We start from the raw sequence: 23,039 nt of genomic DNA, 5'->3' as shown, positions 1-23,039 counted from the left end.
AAAAGGGGAGAGGACAAGGCTGAGGCACGCTGTCGCTCTCTCACCCCTTTTTTACTCTTTCTGTGATTATTTTTTCCCCTCTGGGACAAGGCGAGTTTCTGTCCGCGCGCTGGTTTTGAGGTGTGGTTTGGGCGCAGAGCGGTGCCGCTGCAGGGGCCGGCCAGCGAGCTGGGCTCCCTCGGGTTTCGCCACGGGAAGAGGAGAAGGAAGGAGGGACACCGTCCTGCTACACAGCCACAGAGGCTTCACACCGTCTGGGAAAAGTACAGCCTACCAAAAAAAAAAAATAAATAAAAAATAAAGGAAAAAAAACACCCAAACCTTTCCACCCTTGTGTTGCCTTGCGGTCCCGGTCTGCACGGAGGGAATCTCCGGGTCTGGAGAAATGTTGCCCTCCCCACATCCAGCCCCTGTCATTCACAGACAGGGCTCTTTTTCCAGGGCAAAAACATAAATAGCATTTTTCCCTGGGCAGCCTCGCACGCCTCCCAGCCCGTGCAAGGAGGCTGTTGCAGAAGGCCAGTCAGGGAGCCAGGAGGAGCGCAGCACAGCATTTACTGCACGAAGCGGCTGGCGAGCGGCGTGTAGCTGCTTGGTGCTCCTTGCTGCTAACGTGGGTCTGGCTGCTCCCGTCAGCGCAGCCCTAAAAGTAGCGCAGACTGATTTCCATCCACCGCTAGCACGTATTCAGCTCATACAGTGTGTTAACTTCAGCGTCCTTTTCCCCAGGACTCATCGCCAGCATTTCTTTTTTTTTCCATTCCAGCCTGGAAACAGGTGTTTTAGCAAACAGGTCTCGTTTGGGGTTTGTGCAATGCCCCTCACATAACCCTGTTTTCTCCCTGCGAGGCTCCCGAGTGCAGTTGTGACCCTCGGAAATGACAAGTTTGGGGCAGACTGCTCTGTAACAACTTTAAAAATGTGCTGTCTGCACCTTATTTCAGCTGTAATTCTCCTAGAAGACCAGCGGGATCGCGGGGCTAGGCAGCATCTGGCGGAGCACATACACCCGTAACTTTCAGACATTTATGTAAATTGCATGGCTGTAGTAACTGAAATGTTTCTGAGACTTGCACACTTTAATTACACGCTTTGCCTCCGTCTGATTAAATGAATGATAAACAGATAATTTCAAAATTGTTTTTTTGTTTTGCTTTGTTTTATATATGTACATTTATAAAGGGCCTGCTCTGGCAGACGCTTTGGCAGCTTAATTAGGGCGGTATCACTGAGTAAGGCTCTGTGTATACTTAATCATTTTCAGTAGCAGCGCTGAATGTCTTCAATTTTTTATTTTATTTTTTTTTAAAGGATGTAGTTAGGTCTGAACTGCAGGTAAACAAATCCAATCCCATCTCCATGTTTTTGCCCTAATGAGGGGCCCGGTCCTACAGTCTTCTGTCAAGCAGCAGTCGATGGAAGGTTACTAAAGAGTAGGCAGTTTTGAAAGGGTCAATCTTTATTTTAGCATTCCTACTGTCACTAACGATTAAACAGGCAAGTCGGATCGACTCTTGTTCCTACTCAGGTTTGCTGCTTATCTGACCTATGCAGTGCTGCGCTATTTAGCTTAGAGATAGTCTAAATGAATGCTTAGGTCCAGGCAAAAATGATTTGATAGCCTGTTTTAAGGATTTCCACTATTACTAGATTTTATACCTCTTTCAACAAATAAATATTGTTCACAAATTGAAGGTCCGTAATAAGCTGCCAACTAACATCATCTCCTAAATAAAACTGAACAGTAGTTTGCTCAGAATTAATCATCAGAAAAAAATACAAGTTTCTTGTTATAATCATTTCTGAACGTCTCTGTTTCTTCTCTGATTCTGCAGAGCCAGAAGTGAGTTTACACTTGAGCAGACAAATTTGCAGAAAAAAAAAAAAAGAAAAAAAAAGAAAAAGAAAAAAAAAGAGTAAGCTCTTTTAAACCCAGCTCAGCTCCATCGTGTAAGCGAGAACTTCGGCCGGAGCTTTTGGGAATTACTGTAAGTGATCCCCCACTCCCCCGTGACACAGTTCTCTGAGCATCTTACAACAGAGAACTCCAGGTCTTAAGTTCCTGTCCCACAGAGAAAAAATGGGAAATAAAACGCAGAATGGTGAGTGCCTGGAGCTGGATTTGTGAAGGACGCCTTCCGATGTGTTTAGTCACTGATAAGAGAAGCACAGCGCTCCACGCTGGGAAGAACATTGCTGGGTTTAATGAAAAAGGGTTAAACTTTCTGAAACTATGTAAATGCTCCAGGTTCTGGGCGGGCAAGGATCCAGACATTCTCAATGAATGTAGACTCGATTGCTTTGAACTCCCTTGTTCTTTGCATTCCTCTTCGCTTAGTAGTGCTGTACCCATTAGAGAAGACAGGAGAAAACAAGAACAAATGTCAGGTCCCAGGCGGTCGGAGTTTGGTGGTGGTGGAGCCCAGCACTGCCTTGTGGGAGAGCGGTTGGGGCTGAGGAGTTCAGGACCGGTGGAAGGGATGGAGACTAAAAAACATCTACCTTTTTAACCAATTCATCGGCTGCATGAGGTGCACCTTTAGGCAGGGACCCTGTGCCGGCGAGAAGGAAAGGGGCCAGCACTGGAGTGGAGGGGAGGGGTGGAAAGACTTGGATGGGGTGTTTTGTAACGATGAGGTGAGGGAAACCTGAGGACATAAACTGAGACAGACTTTAGGCCACATGAAGTTGTCTGATCATAATTTCAGGTGCTCTTAGCGTATTCAGAGGCCCGTCCCGAGTCAGAAAACACCCGTTTCATTTTCTCATGTAAACTTACTAGAGAAGTGGAAGTAAATTTCCTTCCTGACAAGTCGGTAGCCACCTGCTTTTGGCCTCCCATTAGAATCCATCTCCCCAAGGGAATAAAATGTCTTCTCACTTTTCTTTCGGTTGTCAAAAGGGAGCAAGCGTGATCCTTTTACCTCGAGAAAGCCATTCGTCTCATTCTAGCTTTCCAGTGAACACGAGATCGCTGGAGCCAGGAGGTACCATCTTAAGTCATGACAGGCTTTGCGAATGCCACTCATGCGCTGTGTAATACAGCACCACCACAACGAGGAATGTAGCAGGGTGACTTTCTGTTAAAGTGAACGTGGAAAATCATGAAATGATAGTTTGCTGCTGTGTACCTTTATCTGTTGCCATTTCAGGATTAGCTTGCAAAGGTATTCCCTTCACCTCCTCAAAGGCAAGACAGGTTGCCATTTTTCATTTCACTTTACACAGAATACTGTGAAAAAAGGATATTCTTCCTAAGTAGAAAATGGCACTTCCTAATTAATTCAGGCAGGTATTTTAAACAACAAAAAAACACTTCATCTTGACGTCTTTCTCTTCCTTACATTTCACTAGTCACCCACTTCCAGATTTCTGCCCTGATGTGCAAAGACTTACTATCAGGAAAATACCTCTAGTTCCCCTTTGACAATGCTTTAGTGTGAAGCACGTATAGACAGTAAATTTCATGTTCTCAATCCCTCTGTACGCCCTAGGACAGTTGTGTAAAACCTTCCCATTCTCAGATGAGTCCTTAGGCACTCTACCACACTGCCTGGAGTGGAGAGAGCACCTTCTCTAAACCAGCTTGGCATTTTTCATTGCTGGAATTGAACTGGCATATCTTGTCAGGTAGAAACCTCCTGAATTGAGTGACTCTAGCATTAGAGAGCTGGATTTGACTACTTTTTAGAATATAAAGATATAAACACTGCAAAACAACCAAGTCCTCTATTCTACAGGCCAAGGGGGGATCACCATCGCAAAGCTCAGTAAAGGCAAATATAAAACAAGTGGTGTATGCAAGCTTCTCTTTTGCACAGTTTAAAAATGAGGCAAAACTCAATGTTTGAAGTTGACTAAGATTACTAAAAGCACCCAGATGCAGTTGTACTTGTGGTTTGTTTTTATCCTTTAGCTAAACATATTTTTCTTTCAATGTGAAATTAGTAAGTAAGTTAGAATACCAATGAAGATCTGTGACAACTAAATGCAGGTATGTATGCTTACCCCCTAATAACCTTTGATTTTTATTTTTTATTTTTGCAGCAACAGGTAAAGATCCTACCATGTCTGCATTTTCTGTGTTTTGACCTGAGTCAGTCTGCACCGTATAAAGCCTAATTACAGATTAATTATATAAATCTGTCTATGCAAAGATCTGTTCAAGTATTTTCCCTCAAGTTTAACTTGAGCATGTGTGTATACACTTGCATGCATCAGTCTGATTTGCTATTTATCAAGGCCAGTGCTGACTTGGCGGAACAGATGCTTCAAGATGGAAACTTCAACTGCTCATTACTTGAATTCTTGGATTAAGAATCATCAACCTGTCTGGAGGAAACAAGACATCTTACTCAGTAGCTGAACTCAATCTTTACCCAGATTTTAAAGAGTCTTCATAACTTTAGGTAACAGCCACAGATCTCTTGGTTTCAGGTACATTTCAAGTGTTTTCAGCCCATTTAAGAAGAGGAAGTGCAGCAAAATCCTTTATTTTTTCCAGTCCCATTTGTGACCTTTATAGGCTTGATGTACTTCAGAACTGAAGACTGTTTATTACAACAGGCTTTTTTGAGAACAACAGGTCACTGACTCAGCTGTAAGACACGAGTGTTTCCTGTATTTTCATCGGTTGTCATACAGCTTCTCAGCTCTGACTTGTTGCATAGCAGGGCCAGAAACTACAACATCATGCTCCTTAAGCATGTCATTTAATTATTTATGTACTATTAGTCCAGATGGAAATCTGTACGAAGTATAATTACACAAGATTAATTAAAGTACATACTCAGAGAATAACATTTATGATTTTTGGAAAGGTGGTTTGTCCATCACTTCAAATTTTGTTAGAAACTACCACCACCCTTTTCTTCTGCCTCACCTAAGGCATGCTGAGGCTACCTGCTTTGTAAAAGCAAGTGCTGTTGGCAACATTTGTTAGCAATGGGTGGTCCTATACTGCTGCTTAACTGCTTGAATATGAGACAAAACCACATTCTTTACTACTAAAGACAGCATTTCTGGCTCCAGAGTGTTTATGCTGAAAATTTGTTAGCAAACACTAACGCTGTAAGATGGGCATGCTTGCATGTTTTGGCTGAAGTCTCCCGATTAGAGAAGTGCTGTAGAATGGTTTGGGTTTTGTGAAGTACTGCTCCACCAGCTGGGAGATGGAGCTTTTACAGACTCGGACATGGCAGAGGGGATGGTCTGGCTAGACAGGCTAGGAGGGCATTAAAGCAATGACATAATACTTGTTTAAGAACCTCTTAGCATAATAAGGTAGGGCAGCGAACACTCATTTGGAACTAAATCCTGATGTTGAGAACACAAATAATTAAGGGATGTGGTCAGAAAAAATTCCTTCACCTCTTATGCTGCATTCTTTCAAGTAGGGGAAGAAAGGATAAGCTCCTTAATCAACTGTCTGTAATGTGCAGAAGGAAGATCCTGGGGACTTGGGAGCATAATATCTGCACAACACAGTGTGCTGCTTGCTGCAATGCTAGGGGCCTTAAAGTGACCATGATGGACCATTTTGGCTACCCAGACAAGCTGATGACCCAGTGTGACTATGTTCCCTGTGATATCTGAATTGCTATATTCAGAGCGAGGACCTGAATTTCAGTGTGTCATGTACCTGTTCCCTTAGTGGTGAAGCAGGAGAGCTCATGCTATTGGTGTCAATGTCTTAACAATTTCTAAAATTAAGTAGTCTCTGTACTCAAAATAATCTTGCAACCAGCGTAGGAGAATCGTGCACTAGACAAGTTTATAATCCTCAGATCTGGTAACCAATCCAAAACCCAGACATTTTTGGTGAACATCACAAAATGATTATTTAATCATGCTGGTTGTAATCAGCAGAGAAGACTGAAACATAAAGCTTTCACCTTCATGATTTTAAAGGGCTAATTCTACACACTGAAAGAGTAGGCCAGATTAGTAAACACTGAATAATTAGGCAGAATCTGAACAAGGTGAATACAAGCCTTAAAGTCTACAATACCAGAGAAGCTAATTAAAAAACAAACAATCAAACAAACAACAACAGACAAAAAAAATCCCTTCCTCAAAAGAACAACCTTTTCTGCCTCTTTAGAGGGGATTTTGCAAAGCAGTTGTAAATAAAAACACCCAACAGCTGGGGAAACAAACAAACAAATAATAATAATAATAATAATAATAATAATAATAATAATAATAATAATAATAATAATAATAATAATAATAATAATAATAAATAGTAACAGTGAATATAAATCTGACAGTAGTGATTATGGAAAAATAATATAGAAGAAAAAGATACCTAAGAAGTCAATGACCTGTGTTGAAAAGAAGATCTAAAAAAAAAATTCACGAAGTGTACTAGAAATTCTACCGTGTCTGTTTTTAGACAAAGAAATGTAGAATGTTGATAAGCAAGCAGAAAAAAAACACGCTGAATATTCCTGTGCCGTGTTTGGGAAAAGAGTAGGTAATATATTTGTATCAAATGATAATGACAAAATATTTTCCATTTCAACAGTAATTCAAGAACACATTAAAACAGCTACTATTAATGTTCTTAGATCGGTATGTCTGGATAACTTCACACCAAGAACTTTAAAAGAGCTGGTCAGTGAGCTTTCAGGATTAATATTCAGTAATTGTTAGAACACTAGACATATTCCAGAAGACTGTTAAGAAAGCTAGAGTTCGAACCAATACTTAAAAGAAAATGTAAATGGAATGATGCAGGTAATTATAAGTTTGCATTGTGACATTGATTTTGAGCAGCTTAACGTTAATAATCAGTGCAGGGATTTATTAATGTAGAAAGATAATAAAATTAGGGCAGTCAGTATGTGCTTATGAAAAACAAGACCTTGTCATACTAGCTTGAATAAAGTTGCAAAAGATAGCAGAGTTTATGCAAAACATTTCTGTAAAGCGTATTGCTTGATTTAGCTCAACATTTTTGGCTAGAATTGCTAAACAGCAAGTCTCTTTTTTTAAATACAATATTGCTATTTCCCTCCGTTTAAAGGCTTAAAAGAAAATATACTAATTGATCAACTTTGCTGAGAAGATTAAGAGTGGGGGAGAAATAAATAATGAAGGTAGGAAACCTGCCTACTGAAACAACAAACCGTTCATTGTTATGCTGGATCCTGCTAAAAAATTCATCTTCCAGTATAGATGTAGATGAAGACATGGAAAGGACCTGGGCTTAATAATGGCTAGTTAGCTCAAGGTGATTCCTCAGGTGGACAGTGGGGATGTAAAACTTAGATGCCTAACCAGATGAAACTCATGTAATTGTACAGAGATTATACTGTAAGAGGCACTAGTGAGGGTGTTTTACCGAAACACTTATTTTTTTTTCACATCCACAGCTCAAGAGGGGCTGAAATCCATTCTTCATACTTGTCTGTTAAGCTTGCACCCAGTTGTTCAGTGAAATTATCTGTGGCTAGCCAATGGAGACAGGTAGGCTTCCAGACGTAGGCTAATTCCCTCTGAAGGTAGTGGCCATGCAGTAAATTTAGGTGCTCATTTTAGGAACGCAGTTTTCCATCTTTCCTGTTTACAGCCCCATCTTATTTATTTATTTATCTAGTTTTCAATAAATATTAAATATATATATATATATATCTTGTATAAAGGATTTAAATGTATTGCCAATAGGCTTGCTCTCCTTCTTTGTTATACCTCATGGAGTAACAGAAGCTCACAGACAGATAGCTACTGCTTTAGAAGGAACTTTTTGGGAAATACTTAAAAATTATGCACAATATAGATGCCTAAGCAGAGGAAAATCAGTGACAATGAATTCTTTGAGTTATCAGATGAAGATCTACCAGGGGTGGAAGTTGAATGGCTGGAGTTAAACCAAGAGAATTTTAATGATGATCATGTCTCCCAAACTGAGTTTACTTGAGTATCACTATTTATGTTCTGATGGAATTAATCTTTTTTGTTAGTATTTGAGAACCACTCTAAAGCAGCTTATATACCACTAACATGTGCAGAACAGCTCAGGAATTCCTGATTTAGATGTAAACCTGTAACGTGGTTTTGCTGCTTCATTTTTGCTGTTGTGCACCCCAATTCCATCATCTGCTCAGAGGAGCCAGCCCAACTCAACACAAAGAATTAGGCAGTATCTCCTATCTACTTAATGGTATGTCACTGGTGGGAGAAAATAAAACAAAACAAAACCAACTAGCTTTTCTGCTATGAGGAGAAGCTGCAAAAGACAGATTTTCAGTTAGGGGATATTAAAATTACGACAGGGCTCTTTCTTGCTTAATGATAAGGGTAGTAACTCAGATGACCATTACACTTTTCAACATATCCTGGTAGCTTGATTGACATTTCTTGAAAAAAGAGGAAGTTTAAGAACAGCAAATAGTTTCCAAAAATGTCAATACTATGTACCGATTTTCCATGCATCTGCCTAAAGACTGTGAGCTTTGACCTCTACTGAAGGCACTTGAAACATCTTTCAATAGTGAGCAGAATAACTAGCTGTCACTTGTCAGGAAGGATAAAAGCAAAGTAGACATTACAAAAGCCTACCTCAGACTGGAGTAGAAGGATGCATCAGGTGTTTCCTTGGAAAGCTTTTTGAAAGTGTACCCAATTTTTCACCCCAAATCACACCATAGAAAAGGAATGTCACTGTGTGATCAGACTGTTTAAAATGCTCATCTTAGCCAAAACTCCAGAAGTCGGAGAATGTGTTTGGATTTGCCAGTGAAGCTAAAAACTCACTGTGATTGCTGCTGTGTATAGTGGCCATCACAGGGGCTTGGTTTGCCAATACCAAAGATGAATGAACCAAACGCTACTGACCCCAGAGATCCTAGTCCTCCACTCTGAAGAAGCTGATCAGCCTTGATAAAACGTGGCTGCACACCATCACAAGTCCTACCTCCTGTTCACTTGAGGGCTTGCAGAGATGATGACTATGTTCAGCTTGCTGGATGGGGGAATTTTGGTATTTCTAGTCATGTAATGTAAAGAAAAGGCACAGCTGCATCCTCCTTCATGGTTTCTATTTGCCTCGTGATGAACTCCTCCCATCAAGGAAGCAATGCCTCCTCACAGTTTGTCTAGTTTCATTTAATTAGGTAAGGCACGGTCAGAAAACGACCAATTTGCCAGCACTGGAACAATCTGGAAATAAGATGGTGGGGAAAAATGACAGTGATTATCAGTGATTGAAAAGCCTGTTCACAACAGGGCTTTAAAACCGACATACGTCTATCCAAATGCATCTACACAGAAACAGCCCCCTTCACAAATAAGGAATGTAAGTTAATATGTCCATTAAAAAAAATAAAAAAAAAAAAAAAGGGTAAATAATATGTTATAAAAAGTGAGATGTCTAATTATATAGAACAGTATTACAGATATCACCTTAGTTTGTCTAACTCCCCATTATTCCAATGAGCTCCAGATGCATTCAATTTCAAGGTTCTTTAGGATGTTTTTAATTTCAGTTCTCAGGCATATTAAATAGTATATTGAGTTAAATAATAAACAATATATCTAAACAGTTGCTTAGCACAATGTTGCTTTTTTTCCCTGTGATTTTCAGCCTTTCTCAAAATATTTCAGGCCTGAAGAACAGAAGAAAGTAATTTTTCAGTGAAAAGAACATCAAACACTTTGTTAATATATTGACACAGAATGTTCATGTTTGGGCCTTACGTATTCTTGCTGCATGACTTAATGAAAGCTTAGTCTACGTCTATTGTGTTATGACATGGAAAACTGCACTCCATGAATGTATAGCCCACTTCAGATGTGTTTACCTGACCAGCTCATCGCATGCTTGGTAAAGCTATGGACACAGCGTATGCATGAACTCATAACTAATGTGGCAAGTTGGATGAGGCAAGACCTTAACAATACATCTTAATCCCTGTGCTGCTTTGAAGATATAAATAAGATAAAGGAGAGAAGTTGATTCACTCTTTTAACAAAACAAGGCTTCTTTCTCTCTAGATTGCATATTGATAACTTTGTAGATTAACAAATGCAAAGCTTCTTTTAAGCAATTAGAAAACCTTGCTTCTGTGCAATTCAAGAGCAAGGCCTAGTAGTTCATAAAGCTGGCACACGCACTATGGGCTACGAAGTGCCTAAGATACTACGACATAAACACATGTAACCTCTGAATAAAAAAATATATATCGGTATTTTACACACATTTTATGTACAGGAGAAAAAAAAACTAATATTAAAACATACACTTTGGTTGGAACACAATAAAAATCATGTCGTGTTCTACATGTTTTAAAGCATTTCACAATGCAGCACTACACTTTTTCAAATTCTAAGTTTTGAATTCAGATATGGCTTCTCTGAAAGGGGAAAGAAGTAAAAGTGGAAGGGACAAAGAGGATGTTAACTCTTCTGCTTCATGTTAGCATTCAGATCATGTGAATAGAGCAGGTTGCAATTGCACAAACTGGCTTTCATCAATACCACATCTGTATCCATCCCTGTTATTTGAAATCTTACATTAAAACAATTACTTGAACATAGTGAAATTCATGTATGAGATAATTATTAATCACAGTGGGGTTACCAGCTTGGTCCCCTGTGCTCTGTCAGCAGGAGCACTTTGCAATGATCCCTTGCAGCATTTCCAGTCCAGGTGAGGTTATTTATCGTATGAAACAGTGGCAATAAGCTTTCCTGGTATCTAATTTAAGAAGCTCTATGTTCTTGATCCCAGGGACATTGTGGTATCATTAAACTTGTCTCATGTCAGTTTTTCTTTCAGAAATGTTGCACTGACAGACAGTATGATGCAATGCCTGCTTGCCTCTGCTCTGAATGCAAGAGTGAAAACACTGCTCACGGAAAGCTAAGTAATCATCGCCAGGGCTGAACAAGTTGCCTATTCACACTGAGTTATGCAACTTAAGGAATTCCCCTCTACAAAGACGTTGTTAAACATTAAAGCTTTTTGTTTTAGAATATCCACTCTCCAGCAAATGCTATGGCTCTAAAATTTGCTGTATTGAATTACATGTACTTTTACTGGTGTCCTAAAACTGAAAAGTAAGTGCTAAGCTTTGCAAAGTGAAGTGTTGAAGCAGTCATGCTGTCCATATTCACTCTCTAAAATTTGTCCAAGGTTCTTTGTTATTTCACAAAGTTAGGTGCCTAAGAATGGGGTAAATAAAAACTGGCAAAATGGGACATTTGAAGTAGACAACAGAAAATGAAGAAGGAAGGGGCATCTATTAACCTCAGTACCCTGTCAGTGCTACACAGTCTGTAGGAGGTGCTTCTTCAAACCAATAGACTGGAAGCTCTGAATTTTGTGTTGTCTGTTTCTTTTCAAAGCTGAAGGACAGAAACATTCCTGTCATTATCTTGTCCAAAAATTAACTTCTGTGAACACTCAAGGGGATGGCTCAAATTCAATCCCGTCTGAGGAAAACAGGAACATACTCAGTTTCCTATAGAAGCAGCATTACTGCTATAGCCTGCTGGAAAGCCAACAGCTTTGCCGGGTCTGTTTAGACTCTTCCACTGTGTATTCAATCAGTGAACATCCCATGAAGAGGGAGAACATAAGCATCAGCTACAGTTTAGTGCTTAGAATAACGATCATAAGGAGAAACAGGTTCTGCTTTCTGGTTCAATAGATGTTCAGACTCACACTTGTTCTTATTGCCAAACCCCACAGTCAGCATTTTGTGCAGAATGAAGCACTGTGAGTATGGTCATCTCCCTGTGTACAGCCCTGCTGTAGGACTTGGCATCATCCTAGGACACTTGGCATCATCCTAGGACACATCCTAGTGGTCACTGAGACCTGTACTTCTGGTACCTTCATGGCTGAGTGGCACTGAAGCAGAGTTTTAAGCACCTTACAATTAAATCTTTATGTTTTCATAAATTAAATAGGAGCTATGAGAGTAAAGAACACAGAAAATCTCTTCAATGAAAGAATAACTGAAAACACAATAATAAAAATATGTGAGAAAGTGGATCAGGTATTCCTGTCTCCAGTGACATCCAACAAATCTGAAAGCTTGCAAATTAAAGAAACTACACATTTTTATGAATACTAGGACTATCATTCAAATCAGTAAATATGCTACAATCTACTCTTTGCCCATGGCGACTTTGCACCTTTCCATCATGAAACTGACAGCTCTTGGAGACAGGACAGTAGATCAGACAAACCCACAAAGATGATGCAGTACAGCAGCCTTTACATTTTTAAATGAAATTAATTTCAAGACGCTTTATTTGCATTTCGTTCATAACCGACTTAAACATGTCTGTTCACAGGATTTTTTTTTTTTGCTTTGCATTAAAAATAAATGTGATTAGAAGCAATAATCTGATTTGTATACCTATATTTCACTTTCCAAAATAATAGAGAATTATCAAAGATTCTTGATGTTACTACAGTTAGGAACACAAGAATTTTACATCGTTTCTTTCTCTGTACTTTCACAGAGTTTAATAGACTGAAAATGCTCTTTCCTTGTTTTCAAGTCATTCAGTGACCTCAGAACTGTTATCACAGTGTAAAACTATGACAAAAGTTTCAGCTTGGGCAGATTTGAAATGGCACGTCAGAATGCAAAACCGCTATATTTCATAGGATTGGATATTCTGTTTTCATTGACAACAGATCTAATCAGCTCACTTCGGTTTCCCTAAGGGAGGTTTCAGACAGGCTCCATTGTGTAGGAGGGCACCCTAGCTGTGCCTTAAGATTAGCCTGCAGAGATTTTGAGAAGTTGAGAAAGAAAGGTAAGCTCCCTCCTGCTGCTGATAAACACTGTTATTGTTCTCCGTTCCCTCCTGAATGGAACAAATGCAATTCTGCAAAGTTAATTACTGCAATAATGAAAGAAATTACACAAAATGACAGGGAATGTGCTAATTCAGTAAGAATCGAGTCATTGACATATTATTCCCTTTACTGCTCTTTGTTACTTTCAGGCACGTACCCCTTTACTCATAAATACTAAGTGGATTTTTTTTGACTTAGTGTTTAAGTAATAAGTTAATAAAATAAAGATTAATGTGTAAGCGGTGGTGCCTGATGGTCTCTTAAGAGTTGTCTGATCAGTACCTGAGATCTGAACACAGAGATCTCTGATGAAGTATCTGAAAGAAAGGACTTAGCCATCCGCACAGGACTTGCTGCATGGTTCCTTTTGAATGACCAAGAATGAAGACTGTCTCAGATTTTATTTATACACTAAAATAATTTAACTCCCAAGAAGGAAAAGGTGGCCAATGAATACACTGCACCAAAATGCTGTATTTTTTGCTTGCTTACAGTTCTCACAGCATCACGGAAGAGATGAGTGCTATTAGTGTTTGTGTGAACATCTTACACACAGCTCTGGGTGACAACTTGTGAATCTCTGCTTACGTGGCTCCACTCACTGGCACTGGGAGCTGTCTGGGCTTGGAAATCATAGGCCTGAGAAGCGCAGAGTGACAAGTCTCCTGTACGTGTGGCTCTGTACCAGTGGTGGGGAGCATATGAAATTTGGGCACAGAAAAGACCCTCTCTCAAGGTCTCAGAGAACTCATTGGGATTATTTCCAGCTCTTTCATTTACAAAGGGCCACTGCACTTAGGTAACAATCCTGTTTGAAAACCACATATAAATTCTAGTTGACAACTTCCTTATAAAAGTCAAGCACTACATTGCCAGGCTTTACCTAATAATAATACACAAAGAAACATGTTCTTCTAAAGAACTGAGTAAGAAAGCAAAAGAGAAAGTCTTGCATGCCACAATATGTATCTCTAAAATCACGATAAAAAGGAGCATTGGGAATTGCTAACCATTTCAGCTGCAAGACTGAATAATCTAAGTAATCCTTCTTCTATTTAACCAAGAAGGAAAAATGAAAAGACTTTCATTGAAATGCAGTCATAAATTCCATCCATAAGACTTTTCCTGCAATTAAGTTACATTTACTGATCCACTACTCCTTAAAAGAAGCATTAACACAAAGACTTCAATTATTCATGGTCAAACAAAGTTGATTCTATTGCTTCAATCAAAGCAGCATTCTCTTCTACAGTGGTTATTTCTGTAGTATCTTCAAAAAGGGCACAGTCTATGAAAACATGTAAGTTTCTGAGTAAAAGCTATTTCCATGATCAATCCTAACTTTTTGCATTTAATACTTCTGCAGTTTCTTGCTTTCATGGGGATGAATTTTTTGTCCTCTTCATTCTTTAAAGGATAAGCTGACTAAAATTCACCCTTTATTTGAACCCAGTTCCAATGTCCTGAGAAAAAGGAGACTCTCAAAATAGAAAAAGGAAAAAAAAAGGGGGGGGGGGTTATTTACAGTTAATTGAGAGGCATCTAGTATTATGCAAAACTTCTTAGTGAGGGAGGAAAACCAGGGAACTCTGCAAAATTAACTGTGGAACAGAGTTGGTGCTTCTAGTCCTGTCAGCAGAGGGCTTAAAGAGCTGCCGAGGGTCTAACATCTGCAGAGAGCCACCCATACCTGCTTCTCCTCATCGCTGTCACCTTCTGCAACACTGTCACTCCTCTGTAATTTTCAACCACTGCACTAGCAATGCCGTCTCCTAAGAGTTAGCATCTTGCATTGTTGCTGATTGCTGTCAGGCTTAAGTGTGAAATACCCCGAGTGTAACTGCCTTATTAAGCTATGGAAGCTTGCATTTTAAAGGTCAAGAGTTCCCAGCTAACCCTGGGAATTTAAGATGGGGATAATATTGCCCAAAGACACTAAGCAAAATTTAATCTTCTAGAGATACTCATTTCATTTTCAGAGGTCAAGAATGAATACTGATCATCTATATGCTTTGGTACACAAAAATTCCAGGGATATACTTCTTTGACTCAGCAAAGTCTGGCATGTGTTCTATTAAATGCAATGTTAACATGGAGATAAATCCTTTCCTCAGTAGACCTCCCTAATGAGAGTGGCCTGGAAGATGACAGGATGTTGCAGGCTCAAGCTGTTGTATATAAATCCGTTTTCAAGCAGAATGACAATTGAGGTATTTACGCAACATCATAAATACTTCTCCTAAAAGTACTACGCTATTTCTAGGAAGGCACAAGCCAGCTCTCTGCCTTGTGCCTTCCAAAGGCATGGAAGTTGATGAACACATACCAGGAGCAAAAAAAAGTCTACCTGGTCATCTGGAAATGTCAGAGGTTTAGCAGAGTTAGTGTTCCTTTCTGCTGGAACTAGATATCACATAAAATGATACCTGAATTCGAAAATAAGTTAAAGTCTAAGGGGTAGCAAATCTTATCCCAGAGATACCGACAAATATTAAATTTGCAGTTGTTCCTCTTTTCCAAGGTTACATCACTGTTTTGCACAGAAAGCCTCAGAGGGGAGCAAGACTGCAAATCCCAATGACATATAATTTCTTTGCAGAGAAAGTATTTAGAAACTACAATGCCAGCGAGGTATGACCACTGGATTCAGCAGCACACTTTAAATGTTTAGGTCCTTATTAAAAAAAAATAAAAAATATATATATATATTATAATTTTATTTTCTATTTATTTTCAATTTTATATTTTCAACTTATTTTCTCTGAACAAGAGATTTCCACGATTCTTTAGAAGTGTCTTTGATTCCAACAAAGTGAGAAAAATGTGAGAAAGCAGTTATACTGTTAAAAAAAAAAAAAAAATCCTAACCTGCTCCAAACCAACTGTCCTTCCTTCTTTCCTGTTCAAACCATATACTTACGAAACTTCACACTTAAGTAACAGCAACATATTGTACTAAAAAATGTCATAGCGGATAGAGATTTTTCTTTCTTTTCTCTCTTTGGTTTGAAAAAGAGGAACTGAGGGTGATTATGTGGGTTGGGCACTTCAGTCACAAGTTGCTTATATGCATGACTACCCTTAAACATTTATCTTTACTTCACTACTTTGACTCATACTTCATTGACACAAGACCTACTACAATGGGAATCTGAAAAGACCATTTCATGAAGAATAATTTTGGAGTAATTCATTTTGCAAATATGCTTGTGGGAAATAACATCAGTAAAAATGCTGTACAGGTAATGCAACTGAACATTTTCATTATTTAAAGAGTAAAAAAATTTATTAATTTTTTGCTGCAGGGCATTTCATGTTTGAATAGTCATATTTAAGTGACATTCTAGCTTTCACAAGCAAAGCTCAGAAGGTCTCCTCTTAGATAATTAACTATAGTCTTAGAATCTAATGTTGAGACACAGGAAAAATACAGAGTCTTCAATAGGAAAAAAAATGTAAATGTTGATTGGGGATTACAAGAAACTACCAAGAGCATTACGAATTATCAATATATGCTAACAGATTACTTTTATTTTTGCAAATTTCAAGGAGTTTGTTATTACTTAAAAAAAAATATTTCACTGTCATCTGAAGAACTGTTTAAATGTCAACATAATTTCACCATAAATCAGTACAATATTTTGTCAGCCTTCCTAGAAATCAGGCAGCTGCAGAATGCAGAAATTTACAAAGCACATTTCATTTTGGAAGTACCACAACGTTTTTGCATATTTTATTTCCACAGAAAGATTAAACATGTGGTAAGAAGTAATGTCCCTGTCTTGTATTAGTATATTTAGAAACGTTACCACTGAGTAATTTAAGTTGGAAAGTAATTCTGAAAACTAGTCATCTGGTCCAACCCAAAGGCAGGTTCATTATATCAGGTTGCTCGGTGCTTTGTCCAGTTGTGTTCTGAGTATTTCCAAGGTATATTCTACCACCTCTCTTTCAGTGTTTGACCACCCTCATGGTAAAAACATTCTTCATGATAGCCAGTTGAAATTTCTACCATTACATCTTGTGTCAATTGCCTCTTAGTCCATCATTTTGCACCTATGAGAGATGTCTGGCTCTGTTGTCTCTGTACCATGCCATTAGGTAGCTGGAGACCACAACAAGTTGGAGACCCCCACAAACCCTTCAAGCCCTTTAAGGCTCAGCAGATCTAATTCTTTCACCCTCCCCTTCTCTATCAATGTACTCCAAATCATCTTGCTGAATCACCATCGATGTCTTCCATATGTCCATATGTTTCCATCTGTCAATGTCATGAACAAGCCCAAGACTGGACCTAATACTCCAGATGTGGTCTCCCATATGCCAAACAGAAGGGAAAAACCACTTCCCTTGATCTGTTGGGTATACTTTATATACTTGTTATATATAGACCAGGATCCGGCTGGCCCCCTTTGCAGCTAGGGCATGCTACTGACTCATGTTCAGTTTGTTGTCCACTAGGATGTTGAGGTTTGTTTCTGCCAAGATGCCTTCCAGTTAATCAGGCATATGGGGTTATTCCATCCCAGAGGTGGGGCTCTGTATTTACCTTTGTTGAACTTCATAAGGTTCTTGTTGACCCATCTTTCCAGCCTGCTGATGCCCCTCCAAGACCCTGCCCTATATATACTACTCCCCCAAATTTGGCATTGTCTGTGACCTTGCTGAGGGATGCCAGTATTTGCCAGCTGGACTTTGCATTACTGATCACATTTCCGTGAGCTTGGTGTGTCAGCCAAATTTCCATCCACTTTACAGACCACATCTCACCAATTTGTCTATAAGGATACTATAGAAGAACAAATTGTGAATACTTAGGATTCCTACTAGTATCTTTCTCAGAGTAGTTCACAGTCGTTCTAGATTTATTGATTATTGGGTGATAACAGACAAGCAGAATAGTCTGGGAAGTTAAACTATGGGCTGTGTGTGAATCATATGAAATATCAGTTACAAAATTAATATCTGCATATGGGAGTGGTTTCACATGAAAGGCAAAAATGTTAATGATTCTGTTCACAAAAAAAAATGTTAGAGAAAGCTCTACACTTCAGGAAATCAAAGTTTATCCAATAATGTCTGTACAGATATGTATGTGAGCCCAAACATTGCTATAGTGTTGTTTTTTTTCAGTGAACAAGTTATTATTGTAAGATATTACCTCTGTCTACACACTTTGCCTCCTGAATCAAAAGAATCAAAATTTTAAAATCACAGAAACAAAATTTTAATCCTGTGATGTGCAATTGCTAGTGTTTTTATCTTACTCTCTCAAAATTAGCATATAATAATAATAATAATAATAATAATTATAATTATTATTATTATTATAAAAATAGAGGAATTGACGCTTACCTGCAGTAGATGAAGTATTACTTTGCTTCAGACTGATGTTTGGAAAATGAAGAATAAAAGTATAGGTAGCAATCATAACCTCAATATTTATATATATTAATACATATAGATTGTAGTATAATATAGTATATAACGTAGTGTATATATATTGTTCATGCCCAGCTAGGAACAATGAATCAGTTGAAGACATACTGTCAAGGAAACAGGAGGTAAGAAAAGGAATATTCCTCTTAAATGAAATTTGATGTGTACCGAATATTTTCAGTATGCAGTCACTTAAACAATGCCATCAATATTTATGTGATATATATACATATATATATATATAAATGTACCATATGCAGTCAGAAGTGCTTTCAAGTATTGGAGACGTTCTCTGCAGTCTAAATGGACAGTGCAGTGGAAGAGGTGAGCAGACAGTATTCTTGGAAGATGGGGTTTATTTTGATACAATTAAAAATGTGAAGTTGTCCATTTCATCGTTACATGCTACAGCACTCACATATCATGGTTCCATTTTTATTTTTATAGTGACACAATTACACTAGAGCTAGCGTATCTAGCCCAGTGAGTATCTGAGCTGATAACTAAGATGTATTTTATTCCTTCATCTGAAGATTTTTAATGATTGTTTGGTAAAACAAATGACATTAATTGACAAACTAAACCAATCAAGGCTGATATTTTTTTTTTTCACTTGACATGATGTATTTCCTTCAAAGAAAGTAGGATGCTAATTTGTATATATATTTTTTTTATTTCTGTGTGCCAGAATAGTTGCAAGGAATGTGGCATGAAACACAGGGTCCAAGAAAAACAATATAAAAAACCTGAAGCATGCATTAATTTGAACATTCTGAATAAGACACCATTTAATAGCCCAGATTGTGTGTACAATATGCTAGTGTTTATTTATCTTTTAAAATTCAAATATATATTAGTAAAATCACTGCATGCATTATTTCCACACATTTTGTTCATGTGACAGATCTAAAAATTATTTTATGAAGCATAAGACCATTTTACAGGTATTAAATAACAGTTGAAAACAAAACAGCTGTTTGCCTTTATGGTAAAAAGGGCATAATTATGGTGAAAAGATCTTTCTTCAAAGAAAAGCTCCCCAAAGGATTTTTTTGAATATTTTTGGAAAAATGTTACGGTGATGTTTTCTTCTGCAGTTTCTTGTACCATACAGGTGCCTCTGTATTTGTCTGTAAAAAATAAAAGATGTCTTAATTGTGAGACAAAGCGAAAGTCTAGACAAAAACATGCAATCCACACTAAAGTCTCTTTCCTTCCTCTGCAGCATTAATTTAACTTTTTGCTCAAATTCAAATAAATTAAAAATAAGACTATGTACTCTAGGTTGTTATTACTATATGTGTTTATTAAAACCTCTCTATTTCTAGGTAACAGCAAGTGGATAAGATAAAGGATTTGTTTTAAAATAGAGATCACAATGAAAACATGAGCTGAGTGTACCATAAATAGATTTCATTCTAAATACCATCATCATACTTTTGTATCTGAGAATGGATGGAACTCAGAAAAGACATCTTACGTGTACCATAACTAACCAACACTTCATGCACAAATATAGTTCTTAAAAAATTATAATCCGAAATAAAAGAACTCAGCAGTTTTCTGATGATGTGGAAAGTATTTTAATTGTAGAGAATCATCTGTGATCAACATCTCCTTGCCTTCATAATCCTATGGGCTACTGCTACACAGTCAGGATAGCATAACGTTCTTGTGACAAATTCAATGGTTGTTATAGAGAGAAAAAAAAAATAAAAATTGGAGGTGCAACAAGGTAGGGACTATTCTGTATTCAGAGGTCACTACAAACTCGCGCTTTACTGAGTACTGTCTCTTCCATGTGTTGCCTCTAAGTTTGTTCTAGTTCAGTTTTCTGTCTGCTATTTCTTTTCTTCCAAGATTTAATAGCTAGTCAATCTTCAATTTCAGCTGGCTTTGGATCCTCAACACATTTAAATATCCATCTTTCTCTCTTTTTTAAGTTCTCAGTTATAAAAATAAATCTGCTTATTTGTACAAACTTTTAAAATTATAGAAATTGGATGAAATTGGCAGGTTCTTCACAGGACTACTAAATTCTTTCCCCATCTAGTAAGAAATTCTGCCATTGGCCCATTTTCAGTTCCCTACTCCAAAGTCTGAAAAGGATAGAGTTTTTCAAAGAGAAACAATTAAAACATGCCAAAGCACTTTTTTTTTTTTTTTTTTTTTTTTTTTTTTTTTTTTTAAGATTTCCACATTATTTTTATACCCCTAAGACAGGACAGATTAACCACTCAGATCCTGGATCACAAAAGATACATATTTGGACAAAAATAGGAAAAAAAAAAAAGTAAAAAAAAAAAAAGTAAAAAAAAAAAAAATAGGGTGTAGAATTCTACTTCGTGTGGATTCAACCAGTCTACCCTAGAGGTAGCCTCAAGCAGTGTAAATCTGAGTCATGATTTGTGTTGTGACTCAACATTGTAACTTTATTAAATTTATCAGTTGAGACATACTCATAGTAAGAAACTTCTAAATTATTTTTCAGAAGCTTTCAAATACTAGAAGCACTAAATCTTAAGCAGGCAACTTGAAGTATTTAAATTCAAGCATTTAGTTTCTAAAGGAATAAAACAGGGTTTTGTAATACCTTAGTAAAGAACTTATTAAAGTTCTTTAGTAAAAGAACTGATAAAATCTCTGGCCATAAATTTATACATATACATGAATATAATACATGCAGGAATATACATAAATACATTTATTTTCTTACCGATGATCTTTGTGATATATGTACACATTCAACCCATGCTCAGTGTAGATTTAAAATTATATTCTTATTCTGTAGCTATTAAAATTTTGCTAAATAATTCTAACATTACAATCACTTTTTTTTATCTTGTTTACTTTGAACTTAAGATGCAGAAACTACCAAACAGCTAAATAACATCATAAACTGCAATTTATCTCTTCAAAATTAAACATTACCATAAAGAGCTGCAAATATTAAGCTGAATTATTTATATATCTCCTTGAAGTATGAACCTATTTTTTTTTTTCATTCTAAAATGTGAGAAAAATTATCAAAAAAGCTTATGGCACTTACTGTTAGTATAGTACTTACAAATAACGTTGGCTTAGGTGTAAATATATTTTCTTCTTCATGTTCTGGTGGCAGTTTTACTAACGGGTTTAGTATGTTTTTTGCCGTCGTACTTTTTACATCAATATTAGACTGAGGCAAATTTTGTTCCTTGTGTTTACCATGCAGATTAATTAGAATCTGTTTCATTACGGCTAGTTCCTATAAACCACAAAAGGACAAAACTAAGTTATTCCGTAAAATTATATTTGAACCTATTTTGTTAATAATGTATGTATATTCACCAAACTAAATATAAGTGGATCAGTAAATACAACAAGCATGACCATCATTAACATGATTACTAATTGGATACTAGTAAAAGTAAGAAAGTGAAAAAGTCACATAGGATTTATACAACTCCAATTTTGTATTGCTTACATGCTGTAAAGGAGATCATTAATTGTGCTCCCAGCATCTCTTTTAACTTAAGCTTTCATTTAATTTAAAATAATTATTTTGAGTTTGTTTTGTCAGGCAGAGAGAGTTTACAAATCTGATGTGAAAGACTGTGACAAATTGTGCTTTCAAGCATTAGGTCTTGCACAGAAGCCTTATAAATACATTACGAGAAATATATATGTCTTTATATCTGGATCAGAAAAGTCAGAGAAAAACCTTAAGAGGACCTACAGCAAAAATGGGATCAGGTGGAAAAGAAATTTCATGAAACATAAAAAGTTCCAACATAGGAGGAGAAAAACAAAAGTACAAGAAAATGTTTAGGTTTTTTTTTTGGATGTTCTAATAATTTGCTTTATAAACAATTTGAATTAACTTAAAAAGCAGCCTTTTCATACTACTTAGCTGAAAGTATCCATTATTCAAAAGGTATCGTAAAGGGAGAAAGGAAAACTCATAATACTTTGGGACTTTAATTGGCTGTCTTCTTTTGTTGTCTTGCATCTTCTAGTGCCTAATGTTCTCTCCCCCAGCATGTAATGGGTATAATTACTATAAGTTACAGACTTTAGAGTGTTTTATCTGTTGTTTTACCTCCAGATTGTAATTCACAATTCATTATTGCAGAACCAGAACAGCAAAGTCAGTAGGAAAACTAAAAGATTAGCATCACAATAATTAACATTCTATCTTATCTCTAAACTAGAACAGGGTAACTCATTTAAAACAAAGGAGTTTTACAATTTTATAGCTGAATGGCAAACGTTTGCTTTTACTTATTTCTTAGCACTTGCCAGTTATATTGATGCACATCCTTTTTTAATTGCATTATTAATAAACACTTAAAAGAAAAGCCTTTTAAAACATTCTTGACATATAGCTTCTCTCTGTCCATTATTGCCTTTAATACAAGATACAAATATTTTACCTAAAGTCAAAAGAACCACGTTGTTCTCTTTAAAATGCCCCACACTAATTCAGTTCTATGAATGGATGTTAAACTCCACGGATGAGCTTTATCGAGTGTACAAATTGTTCTTGTATCTCAGTCATTTAATATTAACTATTTGCATAATTCAGCCATGTGTGGTGGCATGTTAAAACAGCATGACTACAGAGCAGCTGTTTGAAAGGACTGCATAGCTGATGCCAACATGTTTTTCAAAGTTGTAAACTCTGCAAAGATGTTGCCAAAGCGACACATAGACAGAATTTCTTGATGAAAATAACTCAAGCAAGTATATAGCAAATAAGTACGCTATCAGAGGAGATTAAATTGTACATAAACAA

At 37.1% G+C, this 23,039-nt stretch overlaps 1 protein-coding gene across 1 annotated transcript in view; it reads right to left on the bottom strand.

Moving 5' to 3' along the window:
• Nucleotides 1-19,335: 19,335 nt before the first annotated feature.
• The window catches only part of PIBF1 (progesterone immunomodulatory binding factor 1), a gene marked incomplete at its 3' end in the record, with an annotated part of 119,688 nt that continues 115,984 nt past the window's right edge, over nucleotides 19,336-23,039 (bottom strand). Inside the window, exons 17-18 of the mRNA XM_084306217.1 lie at nucleotides 21,330-21,509; nucleotides 19,336-19,392 (exon numbers count right to left, since the gene is read on the bottom strand). Coding sequence (XP_084162343.1) covers nucleotides 19,336-19,392; nucleotides 21,330-21,509 — 237 coding nt within the window. The remainder of the gene's footprint in view (nucleotides 19,393-21,329; nucleotides 21,510-23,039) is intronic.

This window comes from Netta rufina, assembly GCF_964035555.1.
Source record: "Netta rufina genome assembly, chromosome: 1".
NCBI lineage: Eukaryota > Metazoa > Chordata > Aves > Anseriformes > Anatidae > Netta > Netta rufina.
This window is presented reverse-complemented; position numbering and strand designations above follow the sequence as displayed.